Here is a 23,119-nt window from a genome sequence, read left to right on the forward strand (position 1 = left end):
AATCTTCATATTAACATTGTGTATTCCAGATGCAATACAAAACACAATAATATGGTTCTTTTTTAACTTATCAGTCACTACATAGAAACTGCGTGCCTGTGTGAGGGGAGAGGGTGGAAGAGAGAGAGGGGGGGCAAGAAGGAAAGAGAGACAGGGGGGGTGGGGCAAGAAAGAGAGAGAGGGGAAGAGAGAGAGAGAGGGGGGGGGCAATAAAGAGAGAGAGGGGGGGGCAATAAAGAGAGAGAGGGGGGGGCAATAAAGAGAGAGAGGGGGGGTGGCAATAAAGAGAGAGAGGGGGGGTGGCAATAAAGAGAGAGAGAGAGAGGGGGTGGCAAGAGAGAGAGAGAGAGAGAGAGGGGGGGCAAGAGAGAGAGAGAGAGAGAGGGGGGGGCAAGAGAGAGAGAGAGAGAGAGAGAGGGGGGGGCAAGAGAGAGAGAGAGAGAGAGAGAGGGGGGGCAAGAGAGAGAGAGAGAGAGGGGGGGCAAGAGAGAGAGAGAGGGGGGCAAGAGAGAGAGAGAGGGGGGCAAGAGAGAGAGAGAGGGGGGCAAGAGAGAGAGAGAGAGGGGGGCAAGAGAGAGAGAGAGGGGGGGGGCAAGAGAGAGAGAGAGGGGGGGGGGCAAGAGAGAGAGAGAGGGGGGGCAAGAGAGAGAGAGAGGGGGGGGGGCAAGAGAGAGAGAGAGGGGGGGCAAGAGAGAGAGAGAGGGGGGGCAAGAGAGAGAGAGAGGGGGGGCAAGAGAGAGAGAGAGAGGGGGGGGGCAAGAGAGAGAGAGGGGGGGCAAGAGAGAGAGAGGGGGGGCAAGAGAGAGAGAGAGAGGGGGGGCAAGAGAGAGAGAGGGGGGGGCAAGAGAGAAGGGGGGGGGCAAGAGAGAGAGGGGGGGCAAGAGAGAGAGGGGGGGCAAGAAAGAGAGGGGGGGCAAGAAAGAGAGGGGAGGGCAAGAAAGAGAGGGGAGGGCAAGAAAGAGAGGGGAGGGCAAGAAAGAGAGGGGAGGGCAAGAAAGAGAGGGGAGGGCAAGAAAGAGAGGGGAGGGCAAGAAAGAGAGGGGAGGGCAAGAAAGAGAGGGGGGGCAAGAAAGAGAGGGGGGGCAAGAAAGAGAGAAGGGGCGAGAGAGAGAGAGAGAGAGAGAGAGAGAGAGAGAGAGAGAGAGAGAGAGAGAGAGGGGGGGGGGGAGGCTGGAGAGAGGGGGGGAGAGAGAGAGGGAGAGGGAGAGAGAGAGAGAGAGAGAGAGAGAGAGAGAGAGAGAGAGAGATTCATTACCACAATGTTATCTGGATTCAGGCTATCAACAGCTTCCAGGAACTTCTTCTGCACCTGCCGATAATTTGCATTATGTTCATACGCAAATGTTGGAGAAGAAACCACACGCATTGATATACCTGGAAAAAAAGAAAGCAGAATCATAAACTCTAAATTATTTAATGTTAGCAGATTCTGTGGTTAGCATGTTAGGGAAGGTCATTCTGAGGTGGAACAAATAAGTGCAAGCAATTTCAACTAGACAAAGATCCAGAATAAGAGAAGAAGGTTCCAGTAAGTGGAGTAAGGGTGGAGTAGTAATGAAAGGCTGGTGCGTGTGTGTGTGTGTGTGTGTGTACACACATGGGGGGGGGAGGGGAAGGGGAAGGGGAAGGGGAAGGGGAAGGGGAGGTGAAGGGGGAGGGAATATGGTATGGAATGACTGGAGGCAAAATGAATATAAGTCTTGCCTGGGTCTTTGATTGACACTGGCCAGCAGATGCAAGAGGACTGTAAGGAGTGTTTGGATACAGGGCACAAATCTGTTTATGAAAAAGGTTGAGAGGGTAGTTTCAGTCTACAAAGTAATGAGTAAGATAATCACTGTATGAGGTGGACTGCATATTGATACAAAAATAGTGTCTGCAGGAGACCAAGTGAGTTGCACAGACTTTTTGACATGATAGGAGCTATTATAGTGGACATATTGCTGATGATTGCTATGAATAATGTTAACAGAACAAATGGGGGAGGAGGTATTGAGGATCTGGAAGAATGAGGAAGCTGCTGAGTGTGACCTGTCAGTCAGATGGGGTGTTAAGCTGTACAACATTCTAGTGTTCTTCAAGAGGGATAGATTATGTGCCAGATCCAGATCCCACCCTCTCACTGGATTTCATCCATGAAAGCATAAACAATGCTAAACTACACCAGTACTCATCCCCATACTCCATTCAGTGAAACTATAAACCTGACAAATAACAAGTTGGACATTGTGTTGCAATACATTTTCATGCACCTTTATCAGCTGTGCCAACCTTATAACATGTCCCCAAAACCTCACACGTGTCGGTGTCCATCAAAAAATCTTGTCACTGTGGCAGAAGTATGTTGAGGGAATGGAACTATGGCTAATAATACATTTTTCACACACAATTTCTTGACAAGCAAATTTGTGCATAACCCAATATATGATACCCTACTAACGTAAGATTGAAATTGTCATAAACTGCATTGCAACTTGAGCTTGAGAGAGAGAGAGCCCTAACCATAGCTGCAATGATTTGATTTTTGTAAAATGGAAATGAAGTATGCAAAAATTAAGTGATCATGTTACCCCAAGTTCCGGATCATTTTCTCTGGAAATTACATTTCCTGAATAGTGCGATGGGACTTAAGGAAATTTGTGCTCAAGAAATTGTTCCCATAATCAAACTTTACCTTACAGTATTCTTTTCAGAATTTCTTAGATCTCTCAAATATACAACCAATTTTTGGAGAGGAATTCTAAACAAAACTGCATTGATATTAACAATAAACCTGAATAATCGTACTTCAAATTTATTAGATACAAAGGAACATGTAAACGTACACAGGAATTACAACATCTATCATGTTCTGCCTATGCAACTCTAATTACCATTAGCAAATTACTCATACTGAGCAGTTGCTATCTGAGCTTCACATATTATTTCGATATAACTTATCTAAAATGTAACTCTTAGTTTACCACACCGTCTATATAATTTTGTAAATATATGTGTAGTTTTTTATCAGATTGTGAGTACTATTGTGTAGAACTAATGAAGCCCCTCTTTTAACAGCAGAACTTCAGAACTTCAAATCTTACACAAACTTAATGAGACAAAACTATTTAAAGCTACTTAAGATACAGTATCTACTTCTGATGTTGTGTATTAGAACTGTAGTGGAACTAGGAAGACATGTGAAAATACAATGTTTTCCAAATTGAATATTAGCCTACTTTAATCATCAGCAGGATCTTGGAATATATTTAACATTGATAATGATAAAGGTAACGAGTTGCTAAGAAGTGAGTATTTGAACTACCAGCCACGGTGAGACTGATGACTCGGTGGTAGTAAGTCTGCTAGATTACCAACTTTTTATAATGTGTAATACTGTATTTGTGAGCGAGAGCACCATTTTTGAGACTAGCATTTAAGCAACAAAAGCAAAGCACCGGTCCGTGAACAGTGAATATAGCATCTCAGCTGTATTCAACCTGACTGTGTGCACCATGAAAGATATAACAAAAGGTAATAGATACTGGACTGGAAGAGGAATGAGTAAAAATGGGCAGTGAAAAATGGATTACAGAAAAAAAAATTTTTGTATACTTTTGAGCCTATTGCGTATCTAGAAAGGATGGACCTTCCCAAGATAGAAAGCAAAAATTTTCGAAAACTGAATTGTTATCTAACACTGCAGAGTATCCTCAGATTGTGCCAATCAATAGTTATGAACTAGTGACAAGGACATTAGAGAGTAGTGCTCAGCTGGAATTTAAATACAAGCAGGAACGATTGTCAATGTGGGGTAGTGCAAGTTTGGGTAATGCAAGTAAATCCAACAAGGGGACAGGTTTGCAGTCAGTCTTGCAAAGAATAAATCAAATGTCTATTAGCATTAAGCAAGACTCAGACAGTAAATTTTCAACTGTGAACCAAATGTTTGCTAGCTTTCAGCAAGTTCTCTATTATAAACCAAATGTTTCTTAGCATGAAACAAGACTCAGACTATACGTTTAGAGATCTTGAAATCCACTCTGATCATCAAATATCTTCAGTGGCAGACAACATAATACAGCTGTCAGTCCCTGGGGGATGATAAGATACAGCGTGATGTAGAAAAGCTGGAAAGTATTATACTGAAATTCTCCAAGTGGCACAAAATTCATCGTAATTAACAGATAAGAAATGTTTGTGATAATTTTAGTTTGGCACTGTCTCGAGTGCAACATATCAATTATGATCATCTCTTCATGTTATCGCAGGCCAACATGCATTGCACAGCTACTACATACGTGGCGTGGCAGGAGCTCTATGAAGATTTTATGATTCCACGTTGCCTGTGGCTAAGAGCTCTGTTGCAGTCTCAGCCAGCAGTCAGTCAGATACCTCAGCCAGCAGTCAGTTAGATACCTAAGCCCCAGTGATTTAAGACTGATATTATAAGTGACAGCATGTGCTTAGCAGTGGCAGAGTTGAATCGCACTTCTACAAGTTCCATAGTGATGATTTTGATTTGAGTTGCCACAAGCCTGTCAGATGTGGTGGTCAAGTTCTGCAGACTACTAACTTCAGTAGATTAATCTGTTCTAACTACAGTATGGATTCATGTATCTAGCATCATTAGATGATTTATGTAATATCACTGAGGTCTAGTAGACTGAACAAGTTAACATCAGTGCAGGTTGCACCTGGCTGGCTCTGTGTAGTGATTTGGTGCCATTTACAATCTGAAGCATGTTGGATATTTATGACTGGGACCGGTTTTGGAACTAATTTCAGCATGTTGGAGAAGTCACTTGGCTGCACTCATTAAGATGCGCATCCTGTATGTTTGATTCAGCAGCGTATTAATAGTATAACTAACGTTAATTCTTTAACCGACCCAAATTCTACTACATAAAATTGATGTAAGTTTTTTTAAATTTTTTTAATGATCAGTTATATTACCATGGTATTTTTTTTGCAAGCGATAAGTGATTTTATGTAAACAGTGTATTGCACAGTCACTAGCATTAACCATGCCTGTTGCACTCCATGATGTGCTAATGGAAGATGAAGATTTATAAAACAGTTATGTACACTAAATTATGTGCTTTAGCTGATCAGTTAATGTTTTTCTGGTCCTATTATGAAAGCATTTGACATTTCTGCTACAGAGCTAGATATGGTTTGAGTACTTTAATGTTTTGAGCTATTGGCTTAAAGCAGTGGTTCCCATCCTGGGGTTAATTACCCCCTGAGGGGTAAAAACTAAAGATTTGATTCTATTTCAGTCACAAAACTAAATTATTTTCAAAAGATCATTGCTATTAATCACAACTTTGTAAGACTTCAGTATTGATTAGATAAGTTACCAATAATCACTTTTTCTCAATTAGTAACATTAATGCATTCGAGGTTACAGGCTCCTCACATAGTCCACCTACTGCACATACATTTTGTGCTTTGTCCCGTACATCACTGATGATAAAAGTGAGACATATATGTAATAAATGCTAAATATCTAAAGAAACATCATCTCCAAGTTGTAGATAGTACCTGCAGTAGTCCAGAAATTGTTTCAGATACATTTATTAATTGACAGCATGACACAGCAGTAACTACATAAGGGTTGCTATAGTACTGTACACAGCTTTATTATTATTGTTGTTGTTATTTGAGAGGTTAGACACAAAGCATTAACAACCTGTAGTCTTCCAATTTCTGCCAGTTCAGAAGTAAGGAGTGCAGCAATGAAGTTTACAGTGCGCACGTCTGAACTTGTTTGATTTTAAATGGTGTTGCAGTGTGCAGGTCATATTGGTTCAACTTGTGTAAATGATTTGAGTTTAACAAGTGCTACAATGGAGAGGAGTCACGCAGGGGAAGCATTTTTTGTAATAATTGTGTACCCTCACTGTGGATAGTTAGCTTTCTTTTCTGAGAAGAAGTTGTTGGTAGCTCTTGTGATGCACCACGAATTCCTTCGTCATTCATTCTGACATATACAAACTAAACATCATACATCATTTAAAAAATAAAAATGTTCTAAGAAATGTCCTTCTACTATTTAGTCAGGCACTAAAGTTGATGATAAGGAGGGGCAGGTGGGAGGGGGTGGGGATAGAGGGGTGGGACAGATGGCGGTGGAGGGAGGAGGGCCAGCGGCATTACCTAATGCCTGATTGCACTCAGGGTTAATAGTTTAAGATCAGTTGGGAACCACTGGTTTAAAGGCTCTGGGTTAGTTGCATACTGATTAGAAGTTATACTTTAAAATGAAATCACTTTTCTGCTTGGGTGATCACTCCATTTTCAAATGATTAATTTAGTCTCAGTATTGCTTCTTCTCCATGTCTACTTACATTAATATGTTGCATCTGTGACCATTTTACAATGCAAACTTTTCTCTGTTCTTGTTAGATTATCGAACAGTACAGGCTGATTCAAAAAGAATACCACAACTTTAAAAATGTGTATTTAATGAAAGAAACATAATATAACCTTCTGTTATACATCATTACAAAGAGTATTTAAAAAGGTTTTTTTTTCACTCAAAAACAAGTTCAGAGATGTTCAATATGGCCCCCTCCAGACACACGAGCAATATCAACCCGATACTCCAACTCGTTCCACACTCTCTGTAGCATATCAAGCGTAACAGTTTGGATAGCTGCTGTTATTTCTCGTTTCAAATCATCAATGGTGGCTGGGAGAGGTGGCCGAAACACCATATCCTTAACATACCCCCATAAGAAAAAATCGCAGGGGGTAAGATCAGGGCTTCTTGGAGGCCAGTGATGAAGTGCTCTGTCACGGGCTGCCTGGCGACCGATCCATCGCCTCGGGTAGTTGACATTCAGGTAGTTACGGACAGATAAGTGCCAATGTGGTGGCGCTCCATCCTGCTGAAATATGAATTGTTGTGCTTCTTGTTCGAGCTGAGGGAACAGCCAATTCTCTAACATCTCCAGATACTGTAGTCCAGTTACAGTAGCACCTTCGAAGAAAAAGGGACCAAAAACTTTATTGGCTGAAATGGCACAGAAAACTTTCACCTTAGGCGAGTCACGTTCATACTGAGTTGTTTCCCGCGGATTCTCAGTGCCCCATATACAGACATTGTGACGGTTGACTTTCCCGTTAGTGTGGAAAGTTGCTTCATCACTAAACACAATCTTTGAAACGAAAGATTCATCTGTTTCCATTTGAGTAAGGATAAAATCACAGAAATCGATTCTTTTAATCTTATCAGCTGCAGACAGTGCTTGAACCAATTTCAGACGATAAGGTTTCATAACTAACCTTTTTCGTAGGACTCTCCATACAGTTGATTGTGGAATTTGCAGCTCTCTGCTAGCTCTGCGAGTCGATTTTCCTGGGCTGCGAACAAATGCTTGCTGGATGCGTGCTACGTTTTCATCACTCGTTCTCGGCCGTCCAGAACTTTTCCCTTTGCACAAACACCCATTCTCTGTAAACTGTTCATACCAACGTTTAATACACCACCTATCAGGAGGTTTAACACCATACTTCGTTCGAAATGCACGCTGAACAACTGTCGTCGATTCACTTCTGCCGTACTCAATAACACAAAAAGCTTTCTGTTGAGCGGTCGCCATCTTAGCATCAACTGACGCTGACGCCTAGTCAACAGCGCCTCAAGCGAACAAATGTACAACTAAATGAAACTTTATAGCTCCCTTAATTCGCCGACAGATAGTGCTTAGCACTGCCTTTTGTTGTTGCAGAGTTTTAAATTCCTAAAGTTGTGGTATTCTTTTTGAATCACCCTGTATATAACCATCTCAACGGCTGTGCCCACAAGCGGAGGTCAAGCCTGAACTGGCTTCCGAACTGCTGTGATGAAAGTCTTTTATAATTGTTAAATTCTACACTGTGCAAGAATTCAAATTAACATATTTTCTCTTTCACTTATTATTGCCGGTCGGGGTGGCCGAGTGGTTCTAGGTGCTACAGTCTGGAACCGCGCGACCCTACGGTCGCAGGTTCGAATCCTGCCTCGGGCATGGATGTGTGTGATGTCCTTAGGTTAGTTAGTTTTAAGTAGTTCTAAGTTCTAGGGGACTGATGACCTCAGAAGTTAAGTCCCATAGTGCTCAGAGCCATTTGAACCATTTCTTCCGCTTATTGACTTAAAGTTTTCAAGACAGCATGGTCATATTGGTTCAACTTCTGTAAATGATTTGAGTTTAACAATCTTCACTATTAATTGTGATGTTTGTTAAATTAAAAATTGAAATGAAGGGTTGTGAAATTTTATTTAGTTAAAGTTTTTTGAGGCCTGGTACCTTCCGCTCACCCAAATCCTCACTAGTAATTTCAGATGGTAGCTGCAGAATGTGGTTATTTGAATTAAACAGTAGTTATCATACCAGGAAGGAAACTGAATGTAAGCTGTACTGTTAATTATGCTTGTACCATTTGGTTATAATTAAAGTGCAGTTACTCATGGATGTCCACTTGGTAGATATGCTAATGCATTAATGCGGAACCTATTTACTCTGGAAAAAATAGTTCCAATCATGGCCACCGGGTGCAAATTTGTTGCTGTACACTATTTGTATGACAGTATGACATCCACACCATCATTTGACAAGCCATTAGATGCGTGAACAGTGTGGTCACTGAAAAGTGAGACTATCTGCTGTTAATGAAACTATTTCATGTGAATGGTGGCAACTACAGTACTGCATTGAGAGAGTATTGCCCACTGGAAGGTCTGAGGAGATGCTTGATGTCATTAAATCATTTAAAGAAGATAATGAAATTAAAAAATGCAGGAAAACTTTGTGTGGCACCTCGGAGAAGAAAGTGTTCTATTCCAATGGAAGTTACCGATGAGGTTGCTGTTGCTGTAGAACACCATGCAGAACATGCCCCAGGTAATGTTGGTGCTTGTGCAGTGTCACAAGAATTGGTTGTACCATGGTCAACAAGCAGTAAAGGAAACAAAGGAAAAATTTGGAGTAGGTATTAAAATCCATGGAGAAGAAATAAAAACTTTGAGGTTCGCCGATGACATTGTAATTCTGTCAGAGACAGCAAAGGACTTGGAAGAGCAGTTGAATGGAATGGACAGTGTCTTGAAAGGAGGATATAAGATGAACATCAACAAAAGCAAAACGAGAATAATGGAATGTAGTCAAATTAAATCGGGTGATGCCGAGGGAATTAGATTAGGAAATAAGACAAAGTAGTAAAGGAGTTTTGCTATTTGGGGAGCAAAATAACTGATGACGGTCAAAGTAGAGAGGATATAAAATGTAGACTGGCAATGGCAAGGAAAGCGTTTCTCAAGAAGAGAAATTTGATAACATCGAGTATAGATTTAAGTGTCAGAAAGTCGTTTCTGAAAGTATTTGTATGGAGTGTAGCCATGTATGGAAGTGAAACATGGACGATACATAGTTTAGACAAGAAGAGAATAGAAGCTTTCGAAATGTGGTGCTACAGAAGAATGATGAAGATTAGATGGGTAGATCACATAACTAATGAAGAGGTACTGAATAGGATTGGGGAGAAGAGGAACTTGTGGCACAACTTGACTAGAAGAAGGGATCGGTTGGCAAGACATGTTCTGAGGTATCAAGGGATCACCAATTTAGTATTGGAGGGCAGCATGGAGCGTAAAAAATTGTAGAGGAAGACCAAGAGATGAAGACACTAAGCAGATTCAGAAGGATGTAGGCTGCAGTATGTACTGAGAGATGAAGAAGCTTGCACAGGATGGAGTAGCATGGAGAGCTGCATCAAACCAGTCTCAGGACTGACCACCACCACCACAACAACAACAACAACAGTATAAAGATACCATTTCTTGTCACCAGTAATCATGCATGATAGGAAAGGTCAGCATTGTTCACATGCCAATTGATGAGAAACACACAGACGTAGATATGACCACCCACTAACTTTTGTGGTTTTGGATTGGGTCATGTGGTACCCTTAGACCCAATTTCAGAACCTTCCCCATTGCATACAAATGTCGCGTTATGGTGAAATGATCACATTTGCCAGTTCCTGAGCACAGTGACGTGGATCACTGTGATTAATTCATTTAAATGATCTTCATCAAACCCAAAAAGTCTTCCTGAATGTACAGTGTCACTAATGTCAAAATACTCCTCCATAAAACAAGAAAACAACTTTCTTCCAGTGCTCTGTTCAATGGCATTATCTCCATACACAGTACAAATGTTGCTGGGTGACACTATTGCTGTCACCCCTCTGCTGAACTTAAACATAATAATAGGTTGGAAATGTTCCGATATCTCTATTTGGCACTCCATTTTCTAGTGTCCACAGCTTCACACATTATCTCCAAATTACAAAATGACAATATGTAAACTCAAATAGCAACAGTGAACTATAAACAAAAAATGACAATAGACAGATAAATCCACAGCAACCGGAACACCAACAGGCAAAACAAAAATGCTACAAACTTATATACCAACCTAATATGTAAGAAGTTGGACAATATGTGTGCTGACTTGTTAAACATTAAGTCATCTACATGGAAGCTATAGTAACAAATCACATAATAGGAACTGGTGGCTGAAGGGTAAATGTTTATTGCTAATGAATGTGATTCCTGCAATGAGAAGTTCTATTGCAACCGCACAGCAGGCAGCGCACACAAACATTTTTTCAAGATATTCTTGACCAGAAAGTAGTAGTTTCCAGGCCTATTTTTACACAAAACATTACATAGCTATGCTGATTAAATGACTAAGGGAGCAATGGCAACTGATGGGTGAATGAACTGAATCATGATGATTCCAGTGTAAATATGATGGAAAGACTGTGAGTAACAAAATTAACGTTACAGAAAGGACTGAAGACGACAGTTTTCTACAATGTGGTTTGTAGGCAGAGTTCTGCATTGGCAGATATATATTTTTAAGATTGATTTTGTGTGTCTTCATTGCTCTGTTCTCTTTTATGGTAAGTTAATTTTCAGGAAGTGGGGCATAGAGTGGGACCTGCATTCGTTTGATTATAATTATTTATTTGTACATTTACGTACGTTTGTATAATGTAAACATAGGGTGAGTCTAGTACGGGATTTTGTATGACCTGGGTCACTGGAATGATCAATTTCTTCCTTAAAGAATGGTGTTAATTTTCTTTTCTTTTCTCTTTAACAGAGTATTGTTTATCAATGGTTCATTGTCAGTAGAGTCATTATAGAGCCAAGATTTGGCAATGGAACTGGCTTCTGTTCAAATGTTAATTATAATTAAATAAGCAATTTTGGTATTCTTTAGGTGGTTGGTGCAGAGACACAGCAGGCATTGTAATTTCTCTTATTGTTAGGAAATGTCAGCTTCGTAAACAAACACAGATAATCGGTTTGTTTCCTAACACACATGGTGACGATGCCAAGGTCAGACTACAAAAATACAGAGTTATTTAAATGGATTATTAGTCTATGTTAATGAGCAGTACAATCTTCAAATGCATCTAATACTCATAAAGGCAATGAGAAGCTAAGAGGCAAGTACTCATACCACCATCTGATTGCTGATTTCAATGTCCAAGTGGCCAAGAATAAGTTGTTATGTCAACACTAATAGAAGTAAATTTCTATCTTGCTGCAGTATTATAGTTACAATTCACAATGTCACCAGACAGCTGATGATTTTTTTTTGGTTGGGTTTAAGGGCGCTCAACTGCTGAGGTCATTAGCGCCCTGTCACTGTTGTTAGAGCACATGGAATCTGTTAAAACTCAAGGGGATGGGGGGACACCAGAAGGACCTGACAAAGATGCAGATAAAATAAGTAAAAAGGTTAAATGTCTTTGGACAAGCCAGTTAAAGTTATAAAACGCAGAATATGAGCAGCTGCTCGAGCGTCATCAGCTAAAACATCCGGTAAAGTAGATGGCAAGGACAGGACAACACGAAATTGACTAAAACGGGGACACGACAATAAAACATGGCGCACTGTTAATTCCTGACCACAAGGGCACTGCGGGGCTGGGTCACCGGAGAGCAGGTAGCGGTGGCTAAACCGGCAATGCCCAATCCGCAACCTGGTCAGAAGGACCTCCTCGCGCCGAGATGGTCGGGAGGATGTTGTCCAAGCAGTTGGGAGCGGTTTTACTGCCCGGAGCTTGTTTCCTTGGAGGGATGACCAAGCATCCCACCACGACGACACAAGCCTCTTACATACATCCCCACGAACATCAGATGACGGGACACAGTGGGAGGCTGGCCGAGGCAGGAGGACTGCAGCATTGGCTGCAGCATCCGCAGCCTCATTCCCAGGCACTCCTACATGTCCGGGAACCCACAGAAAGCTGACAGAACCACCATTATCAGCGAAAGAATGGAGGGACTGCTGTATCCGTTGAATCAAGGGATGGACCGGATAGGAAGCTCCAAGGCTCTGAAGAGCACTGAGTGAGTCAGAGCAGAGTACGTACGATGAATGGCGGTGGCGGCGGGCATACTGAACGGCCTGATGGAGAGCAAAAAGCTCGGCCGTAAAGCTCGAACATTGGTCGAGGAGCCGGTATTTAAAGGTGGCGGCCCCGACGACAAAGGCACAGCCGACACCATCGTCAGTTTTGGAGCCATCGGTGTAAATAAAGGTGTGACCGGCAAGGCGAGCACGAAGTTCGACAAACCGTGAGCAATACACTGCAGCCGGAGTACCTTCCTTCGGGAGTGAGCTGAGGTCGAGATAAATATGAACCGGAGCCTGGAGCCAAGGTGGTGTCGGGCTCTCACCCTCTCTGAAGGTGGTAGGGAGGGCAAAATCCAATTGTCGAAGCAGGCGACGGAAGCGGACTCCGGGGGGCAGCAGGGCAGACACATACAACCCGTACTGACGGTCGAGAGAATCGGCGAAGAAGGACTTGTAAGAGGGGTGGTCGGGCATAGACAACAGCCGGCAGGCATACCGACACAGCAGTACGTCGCGCCGGTAGGTCAATGGTAATTCGGCAGCTTCAGCATAAAGACTCTCGACAGGACTAGTGTAGAAGGCTCTGGTCGCAAGACGTATCCCCCGATGGTGGATGGAGTTGAGCCGGCGTAAGAGGGATGGCCGAGCGGACGAGTAGACGAAGCTCCCATAATCCAGCTTCGATCGGACTATGGACCGATACAAGCGAAGCAGGACAGTGCGATCCGCTCCCCAAGATGAACCGCTAAGAACTCTGAGGACATTAAGGAAACGTGTACAACGGGCCGCCAAATAAGAGACATGTGGAGACCAACACAGTTTCCTGTCCAACGTGAGCCCTAGAAACTTAGTTGTGTCCACGAATGGGAGAACAACAGGACCGAGATGTAAGGATGGTGGAAGGAACGCTTTATATCGCCAAAAGTTGATACAAACCGTCTTCTCTTCAGAGAACCGGAAGCCATTTGCCACGCTCCATGAGTAGAGGCTGTCTAGACAACGCTGAAGGCAGCGCTCCAGGAGGCATGTTCTCTGGGCACTGCAGTAGATCGCGAAGTCATCGACAAAGAGAGAGCCTGAGACATTAGGTGGAATGCAATCCATAATTGGATTGATCGCAATGGCAAAAAGGGCTACGCTCAAGACGGAGCCCTGAGGCACTCCGTTCTCCTGGAGGAAGACGTCGGACAATACGGAACCCACATGTACCCTAAACTTTCGATCCGTTAAAAAGGAATCAATAAAAAGGGGCAGGCGACCGCGTAGGCCCCACCTGTGCATAGTGCGGAGGATACCTCCTCTCCAACAGGTATCATAAGCCTTCTCCAAGTCGAAGAACACGGCTACCGTTTGGCGCCTTCGCAAAAAGTTGTTCATGATGAATGTCGACAAGGTCACAAGGGGGTCAACAGCAGAGCGGCGGCGACAAAAGCCGCATTGGACATTAGTAAGTAGTCGTCGAGATTCAAGAATCCAGACTAACCGAGCATTAACCATGCGCTCCATCACCTTACAGACACAGCTTGTAAGAGAAATGGGGCGGTAACTAGAAGGAAGGTGTCTATCCTTCCCGGGTTTGGGTATAGGAACAACAACAGCGTCACGCCAACGCCTGGGGACTTGACCGTCGGTCCAGACGCGATTGTAGGTGCGAAGAAGGAAACTTTTGCCCGCCGGAGAAAGATGTGCCAGCATCTGAACGTGAACGGCATCTGGCCCCGGAGCAGAGGATCGGGACAGTGCAAGCGCACGTTCGAGTTCCCGCATAGTAAAGGGGGCATTATGAGTTTCTAGATTCAGCGAGTGGAAGGAAGGTCGCCGAGCCTCTTCTGCCTCTTTCCTGGGAAGGAAAGCAGGGTGGTAATGGGCGGAGCTTGAAACCTCCGCGAAAAAGCGGCCAAAGGCGTTGGAGACAGCCACAGGATCAACAAGGACCTCATTACCTGAGGTCAGGCCAGGTACCGAGGAGTGGGCCTTAATGCCCGACAGCCGGCGCAGGCTACCCCAAACGACGGAAGAGGGAGTAAAACTGTTAAAGGAGCTGGTGAAAGAGGCCCAACAAGCTTTTTTGCTGTCTTTGATGATTCTACGGCATTGCGCTCGGAGTCGTTTGTATTCAATACAATTCGCCAACGTAGGATGGCGGCGAAAGGTGCGTAAAGCACGTCGTCGAGCACGGATAGCGTCCCTACAAGCCTCGTTCCACCAGGGGACGGAAACGCGACGTGAAGAAGAAGTAGTACGAGGAATGGAACGTTCGGCAGCATTGATAATAACAGCCGTGAGGTATTCGACCTGACTGTCACAACTGGGAAAATCGTGGTCCGGAAAGGTCGCCAGGGAGGAGTAAAGTCCCCAGTCAGCTTTCAGTATGTTCCAGTTCGAAGGACATGGGGATGGGGTGTGGTGCAGGAGACTAACGACACAGGGGAAGTGGTCGCTCGAATAGGTGTCAGAAAGGACATACCACTCGAACCGACGGGCAAGAGTGGTAGAACAGATCGAGAGGTCCAAGTGGGAGTAGGTATGAGTAGAGTCCGAGAGGAAAGTCGGGGCGCCGGTATTGAGGCAGACAAGATTGAGATGGTTGAAGACATCCGCCAAGAGTGAGCCTCTTTGACAGGATGCAGGAGAGCCCCAAAGGGGATGATGGGCATTGAAGTCGCCAAACAATAAGAACGGCGGGGGAAGCTGAACGATCAGGTGCATCATGTCAGCCCGACTAACAGCGGATGACGATGGAGTGTAGATGGTACAAACTGAAAAAGTAAAAGCAGAAAGAGTAATGCGGACAGCTATTGCTTGGAGTGGGGTGGTCAATGAAATGGGATGGTAATAGACATCGTCCCGAACGAGCAACATGACCCCACCATGAGCTGGGATACCGTCCACAGGGGTGAGGTCATACCGCTCCGAGGTATAGTGGGTAAAGGCAACACGGTCAGTCGGGCGCAACTTGGTTTCCTGGAGACCAAGGACGAGCGGACGGTGCAAGCGGAGGAGCAGTTGTAATTCCTCCCGATTAGATCGAATACCTCTTATGTTCCAATGAAACAACGCCATCGCTAGTCAAAAAGTTGGGGGAACGAGACGGGGGAAGAGCTGGTCACCGCGACGGCCGCGGAGGGCCAGGTTGCGAGGGAACAACGCTACAACCGACGGGAGGCGGATCCGGTTCCATCGACTCGTCGCCAGCTGCGGCCGCTGTCCCTGATTGTGTAGGACGGGCCGCATCATTTGCCGACGAAAGGCCGGCGGAGTGCCTGGCAGCAGAGCGTCCCGGCGAAACTGAGGACGGCCGGGAGCAGCGACTCACGGATGAAGTGTCAGACGAAACGCGCCGGGGTGGAGAGGGGGATAGAGACTTCTTCTTGGAGGCCTTCTTGGAAGGCCGAGGAGGCACAGGGATGGTGGGCTGGACCCGAAGAAGGTCCTCACGCGCGGGGTCCGTTTTGGAACGCCGGACCTCGGAAGCTGGGGTCCGGAACGTTTCCCCGATGGACGCCTGAGAAGAGGATCGCTTCTCAGGTGGCGTGGGGGGGGGGGGGGGGGGGGGGGGGGGGAGGAGGAGGAAGGGTGGCCCCTGGGGCAGAGGGGGTGGGGGCCACGGGAGAGGAGGATTTGGAAGGGAGGGATTTGGGAGGCGGAGGCAGAGCCCCCTGATGGGTGGAGGAGGCGGAGGGGGGACAGGATAGGGGTGAGGATACCGCGGAAGGAGTGGACACAACTGAGGCAAACGAAGTGGTCAATGGCACGGGATGAAGGCGGTCATATTTCTTCCTGGCCTCAGAATAAGAGAGCCGATCCAAAGTTTTAATTTCTTGTATCTTCTTCTCCTTCTGATAGGCGGGGCAGTCTGAGGATCTAGGCGAGTGGACGCCAGGACAATTAATGCACCGAGGTGGTGGGGTGCATGTATGTTCCTCACGAAGAGGACGTCCACAATCTCCACAAAGGGGCTCAGTCTCACACCGTGACGACATGTGCCCAAAGCGCAAACACCTAAAACAGCGCATAGGAGGCACATCGCACCGGTAGCACATCACCTTCACCTTCTCCGGGAGAGCGTCCCCCTCGAAGGCGAGGATGAAGGCCCCGGTGTCGATGCGACGGTCTTTGGGGCCGCGCTGGACTCGCCGGACAAAATGCACGCCGCGGCGCTCCAGGTTGGCCCGAAGCTCCTCATCAGATTGTAGCAGGAGGTCACGATGAAAAATAACCCCCTGCGTCCTATTTAGTGCCAGATGTGGGACAATGGACACTGGGATGTCCCCTAGGCGGTCGCACGCCTGGAGCGCCGCCGACTGTGTGGCGGAGGTGGTCTTGATAAGAACGGACCCTGATCGCATCTTGCTGAGAGCCTCGATTTCCCCGAAGACGTCCTCAATGTCCTGAACAAAGAACATGGGCTTGGAGGTGGCGAACGTCCCCCCATCGGTTCGAGAACAGACCAAATAGCGGGGGAAGTACTTCGCCCCAAGCCGGCGGGCCTGTCCCTCCTCCCATGGAGTGGCCAAGGGGGAAAGGGCAGGAGAACCAGAATTAGAACTAGAAACGGCACCTTTTCTTTTGAAAGACTCGGCCGCAGAGCGACCTGATACGTGCTGACGTTTCATCTGCGAAACGTCCGCCCCGATACCACCCACTCCGACCAGGGGCTCTCCCCACGGGCGCCACCCAGCCGCAGCAAGGGCCACCTGGCAGGATGACCATTGCCGGGAGTCCTGATGCCCCAAGGAGACGGGCATCTACTCCTTGGCTGACGTGGGGAGGGTGCAGCTCAGGTATCGGCAGTACGATCCCTGTGTTGTCAGGGGGCTACAACCTAGAGGGTACATGACGACCCCACCACAACGGGCTGGCTACCGTGCTGGATTTCTGGTGCCATGGAAAGTCCATCAGGATCGCTGGTGCAGATGGAGATGCACTATGGGCGTAACTTTGACAACCCATCAGGTGTTTAGGCCCAATTTGAGGAATAGTGGGTATGGTTACAACGCCGGTGCAATGCTGAGTGCCAAGGTCTTAGTGCACTTAGGACCAGTGGTACACCATGTAAGGTGTCCTTCCCCAAAAGGCTCGTACTCCTGTAGAATTTTGAAAAATGGAGGTCAAACCCCAAGGGGGACCATCACATAAAAGCCCGAAACGGTTTGAAACTCCTTTTAGTCGCCTCTTACGACAGGCAGGAATACCTCGGGCCTATTCTTACCCCGGACCCGCAGGGGGGGACAGCTGATGATGTCCACCCAACGACCTTTTTTGGTGGAATCAGATCTGAAATATACATAGTCCCGAGTCATTGCCGATTTAAAGGCAACAATTCGTACTCAATCTTTTATACCTGCCCAACATGCCTGATGGTGTGTTCAGAGGTGGTACATCTTTGACACACTGGAATGGCTGTCACAGACCCAAGATCCTAGTTCAGAAGGGGTCCTTAATGTGTTTCATCATATGTTTTGTAACTCATCACCCACAATATGATCCACAGACATTCTTCTTCCACTGCTTTAAAAGCTTGCTTATAGTACACAATGTGAAGATAAGTTTGAATATCTTAACACTCTGCCATTCTTCAAAATTTTCCGGATGCTGAGAATCTATTCTTTGGTATTCTGCCTTGGCGCAAACCTACTTTATTTTTACAGCATCTGAATATCTTTTAGCCACTCACTGAAGCAATACTTTTGCTGACATGTCAGATCAGTGAAACAATTCTGCAACTGCTGTAGCCTGTGGATGAGCACATCCTTTTTTTTTTTTTTTTTTTTTTAGCAGCTGGGTGCAAAGCCTGATCCACCCACACCACTCGCCAGGCCACCTCACTATGACCTGAACATTCTTATGCAGGTCTAAGAGATAGACCACTGCTGCTTCCAACTTTCAGCATATCAGTCACAATTTAATCACAGCCAAATACCTTGTCCTGTTACCGGTACCCCACTGCTTGCTCCATTAATGAACTGATTTGAAATCTCTTGCCAATTAGTGGGCCATCTGGAAATTTTTGTTTATATGCTGCATACGCACAATCTGCAATGCTTTTTGGGACAGCTTTCTTCAACCAATTCATACTGCAGATGACTTACACCCCTGTTTCAAATTTCCTTGCCAGCTATCTTGCCGATTAAAAGCTATCATGGCTCATGACATGTTGCCTATTTCAGTGCTGATATTTTTGAAGCACATGTTCTTGTTTCTCTGAGATTTCTTTAGTTTTCTAGTTCATTGCTTCAAATCTCTCTTCCATGCTCCACCTGCTTATCAATTTCGAATTTAGTTCCTGCATTTCCTTTTCCAAGGTGTCATCCATCACTGAACGCTTCTCAGTTGATTTCATGATTAGTTTATGCATCTCTTTCTGATCACCTATTTGATCTTGCGTTGGCTTTGTCACCTTTGGTATTTGTGTAGTTGCATTATTACTTAAATGCTAAATATAATGGACACTAACAAAATACGAAATTGTTTGCCTGTAATTATACCACTGCTTGAACTCACTGTTTTAAAATCGTCAAAACTGTCACAACATTCAACTACATGTTTCGTGATCAATCAATTATGGAATTAATAAAAATAATGCCAGATAAACCACACTAAATAATACATAACCTGAGGAATGTTGTCCACAATTAGTACAATTATTTAAAACTATTAAATCAAACATCTGACACAGATGTGGTCCATTACATTTTGCCAACCCAGTATAAAACATCTCAGAGTTGTACAACAACATTTTACAGTCACTAATTGAGTATCTATAAAAATATGTGGTATATAATGTTCTTACCTGTTTTAGTAATAGGCAACCAGTTTTCTCTTGGCTTAATTAACAATGGCTGTTTTATATATGTTCGCCCATGACCTCTCCTCCTACTGAACAAAAATCTAGAGTGTAAAAGATACCACAAAATGCACAGAATTTTATTTAACAAACATTCATATATACCGACTGACTATTTGGACTGAACCTAGCAACATTTGCAAGAAACTGCAGTAACTTATCCAGGCATCCTTTGCAACTGTTAGAAAAGTATGCAACCACACACACACACACACACACACACACACACACACACACACACACACACACAGCTTTCTATTATTACAATGAAAGAGACGTCAACTGCAATTACTCACTACATTTTTTTCCTTAACAAACAACTGGGGATTTGTTTTAATACATTTAGTTGTAAGAAAAACAATGTATTTCCAAATATAGTCATTTTTAACATAATTTCATAACAAGTTATGTACATGACTAGCATGGTCTGGTCTGGTCTCCACGAGTCTGTTCCTCTGAACATTGGTTTGGTGAGTCTGGGAAGTTTCCAGCAAGTGTTGAACTTAGTTTCACGGTGGCAATCCAGAGTGTGAGCAGCACATGGGTACTTTAAGATAATTTCATGATACTTTCAAGCGATACTTTCGCAACTAGAGACCTGTAACATGACGCAAGTGTTAGTTTATTTCATGGTTTTGTTTTGTTTTATGGCTCAAAAACAACTAGGGTCATACATGCCCATGTCAAAAGTGTAGAACACAGAGACAAAGAGAGGAGTTAAAAACAACTACACATCAATCCCAATCAACGGAAAAGAAGACAGCTAAAAAACACGGACATGGAGAAAGATCTATAAAATATGCCATAGAGAAACAGAGGTCCAGAACTAAAAATTAAATGGCTTTCGCCATATTGCTATGACAGATAAAAAGTAAAACTCAGCCGACAGCCTGCCCATCCTGCCGATAACTCAGATGGACCACACAAATGGGAACATAAGCGGTTAAAAAAAGGCATTCCGTCAGGAAATGGAGGACAGTCAAAAGTTGGGCACAATGTGCACAAAGTGATGAGGGAGCACCATTTAACAAATAATGATGACTAAAGAGACAGTGCACAATACACTATCTAGTTAAAATGATCTCCTTGCAGCGAGAGGGACAGGACTAGGTCATCCACACAGTTGAGAGAGGCTTAATAACCTGGAGCTTGTTCTCATGAAGGGAACGCAGAGATCATCAGAGGGAATATAAGAACTAGCGAGCTGAAGTACAAGGACTGCAGCCTTGGCAGCAGCCTCATTTCCTGTCGGACCGACATGACTGGGAATCCCCATGAACACCACAGTGATTCCATCATTAGCAAGCAAGTGACAGCTTTCCTGTACCTGTTGCACTAAGGGATGGACGATGAGCAGCACACACATTTGAAGGGCACAGAGAGTCGGAGCAGATAACACAATTGAAAAGCCTGTGTCGCTGAATCTAACTGTGTGGCCTGATACAGGGCAAAGAGCTGTGCTGTAATTTTTTAGCTGTAATCTGGAAGCAATACTGAAAAACATTGGTGCCAATGACAAAGGCACACCCACCACCATGGTCAGTTCGAGAGTCATCAGTGTACATACGAAATTCCGTGGGAAGGTAGTGAAACATAAGCCGCAAAAGCAAGGCTGGAGTATATTACTTAGGAAGTGAATGAAGGCAAAGGTGAACACGGGCCATCACATGAAGCCAAGGTGGTGAAGAGTTCGCACCTTTCAGAAAAGTGGTGGGTAGTATGAAGTTAAGCTGCCAGAGCAAGAGCCAAAAACGAACTCCAGGTGGTAGCAGAGAAGAGGGATGTGCCGCAGTACTGGCAATCAACGAAGTCATCGAAGGAGGAGGCATAGGATGGGTGGCCATGCATGGCATCTGCTAAGGAGAAAGTCACAGCGTTAGGACAGTGGTAGTTCGGCAGCTTCTGGCTGGCAGCTTAGTTCGGGATAGTGTAGAAGATGCCAGTGGTCAAACGGATGTCATGACGGTGGATAGCATTGGGACAGCATAAGAGGGACGGACATGCTATACAGATGCATAAACAAAACACCCATAGTCTAGTTTTGAATGGACAAGGGACCAGTACCATCGGAACAGGGTGGTTCGATCTGCACCCCAGGAAGTACCATTGAAGACACATAGGGCATTAAGGGACTGCATACAGCAGGCTGCCAGGTTAAGATACATGGGAGGATCAGGAGTATTTCCTATCGAGCATGAGCCCCAGGAACTTCATAGTCTCAATGAATGGAAGAGCAAAAGGCCCATGATATAAAGATGGTGGAAGAAACCAATTGCCTGCCAGAAATTCATACAAACGGATTTGTCAGCGGAAAAATGAAAGCCATTGTTGATGCACCATGAGTAAAGATGATCAAGACATCACTTAAGATGCCGCTCAATGAGAAAAGTCCATGGAGAACAACAATAGGTAGCAAAATCGTCAACGAAGAGGGAGCCAGAGATGCCCAGCAGGAGACAGGCCATTACAGGGTTAATTGCGATAGCAAAGAGGACAACGCTCAGGACAGAACCCAGAGGCACACAGTTTTCCTGGATATAGGTGTCCTACACGGCAGGACCCACACGGACCTTGAAAACTCGGTCTTTTAAAAATGCCTGAAGGAAATGGGGTGGGCGACCATGGAAGCTCCACCTGTAGGAAGTACAGAGGATACCAGTCTTTCAGCAGGTGTTGTAGGCTTCCTCCAAATCGAAAACACAGCCACAGTCTGGGATTACTACAGAAAGCCATTCACGACATGGGTGGACAAAGTGATGAGCGGTCAACTGCAGAATGCTGCGCTCGATATCTACACTGCGCAGTGGTTAGTAAATTGCCAGACTAGTCACCATACAAGCCAGGCATGAATCATACATTCGATCACCTTACAAACATAGCTGGTGAGAGAAACGGGGCAGTAGCTAGAAGGAAGGTGTTTGTCCTTAGCAGGCTTAGGTATGGGTATGATGCCCTCTGCCCAAATGCGGTTATACATATTAAACAGAAAGGGTTTGCCTGCAGGAGAAAGGTGCTGCAACATGTGAATGTTAACGGTGTCACGCTGGGGCAAAGGAGCTGGATGAAGTGAGAGCACGCTCTAGCTTCCTCATAGTAAAGGCGGCATTGTAGCACTTAAGATTCTGAGAAGAGAAGGGTATAGCTGAGCCTCCTCTGCTTGTTTCCAATGGAGAAAGGCAGGGTGACACTGGAAGGACCTCAAAATCTCTGCAAAATGGAGGCCTAAGGTGTTGGATATAGCAACAGGGTCTACAATGACAACATCTGCTACTGTCAGCCTGAAAATTGGGAAACGGATCTTGGTCACAGAGAGTCGTTGGAGGTTGGCCCACATGATAAAAGAACTAGTGAATAAAATCCAGCTAGCTTTTTTCCTATCCCGAAGAATGCGACAACACTGTGCACGCGTCTGTTTATAACGAATGCAGTCTGTCATCGTAGGATGTTGGTTAAAAATACGGAGAGTACGTCCCCACGCACGAACTGGATTGAGGCACGTGTCAGTCCACCAAGGGAACGGGAGGAACGGAATGTTCTGCGGCAGTAAGGCTAATGTCTGTAAGATATTCTACCTGGTCATCACAACTGAGGAAATGTTGATCACTGAAGCTGCAAGGGAGTAAAGCCTCCATTCCACCTTAGTAAGCTGCCATTTGGGTGTGCACAGAGGTGGGGTAAGAGTCCACAAATGGATAGCACACACGAAATGATCGCTCGAGTGTGTGTTAGAGAGGATGGACCACTTGAGACAATGGGCAAGCTGGGCAGTGCAGAAGGATAGGTCTAAATGGGAATAGGTGTGCGTGGAGTCTGCAAGGAAAGTGTATGCTCCTGTGTTAAGGCAGAAGTGGTTAAGTTGATTAAG

General features: G+C 45.0%; 1 protein-coding gene across 2 annotated transcripts in view; it reads right to left on the reverse strand.

The window, feature by feature from the left end:
- LOC124612494 (transcription factor 25) overlaps nt 1-23,119 on the reverse strand; it is a 136,492-nt gene that overhangs the window by 47,521 nt on the left and 65,852 nt on the right. Inside the window, exons 4-5 of one of the 2 annotated variants that reach the window (XM_047140732.1) lie at nt 19,201-19,283; nt 1,256-1,374 (exon numbers count right to left, since the gene is read on the reverse strand). In XM_047140732.1, the coding sequence (XP_046996688.1) occupies nt 1,256-1,374; nt 19,201-19,283 (202 nt within the window). Of the gene's footprint in view, nt 1-1,255; nt 1,375-19,200; nt 19,287-23,119 lie in introns of both variants that reach the window. The other variant, XM_047140731.1, reaches the window with a different exon arrangement.

The sequence above is a fragment of the Schistocerca americana genome, chromosome 4 (assembly GCF_021461395.2).
Source record: "Schistocerca americana isolate TAMUIC-IGC-003095 chromosome 4, iqSchAmer2.1, whole genome shotgun sequence".
NCBI classification, from domain to species: domain Eukaryota; kingdom Metazoa; phylum Arthropoda; class Insecta; order Orthoptera; family Acrididae; genus Schistocerca; species Schistocerca americana.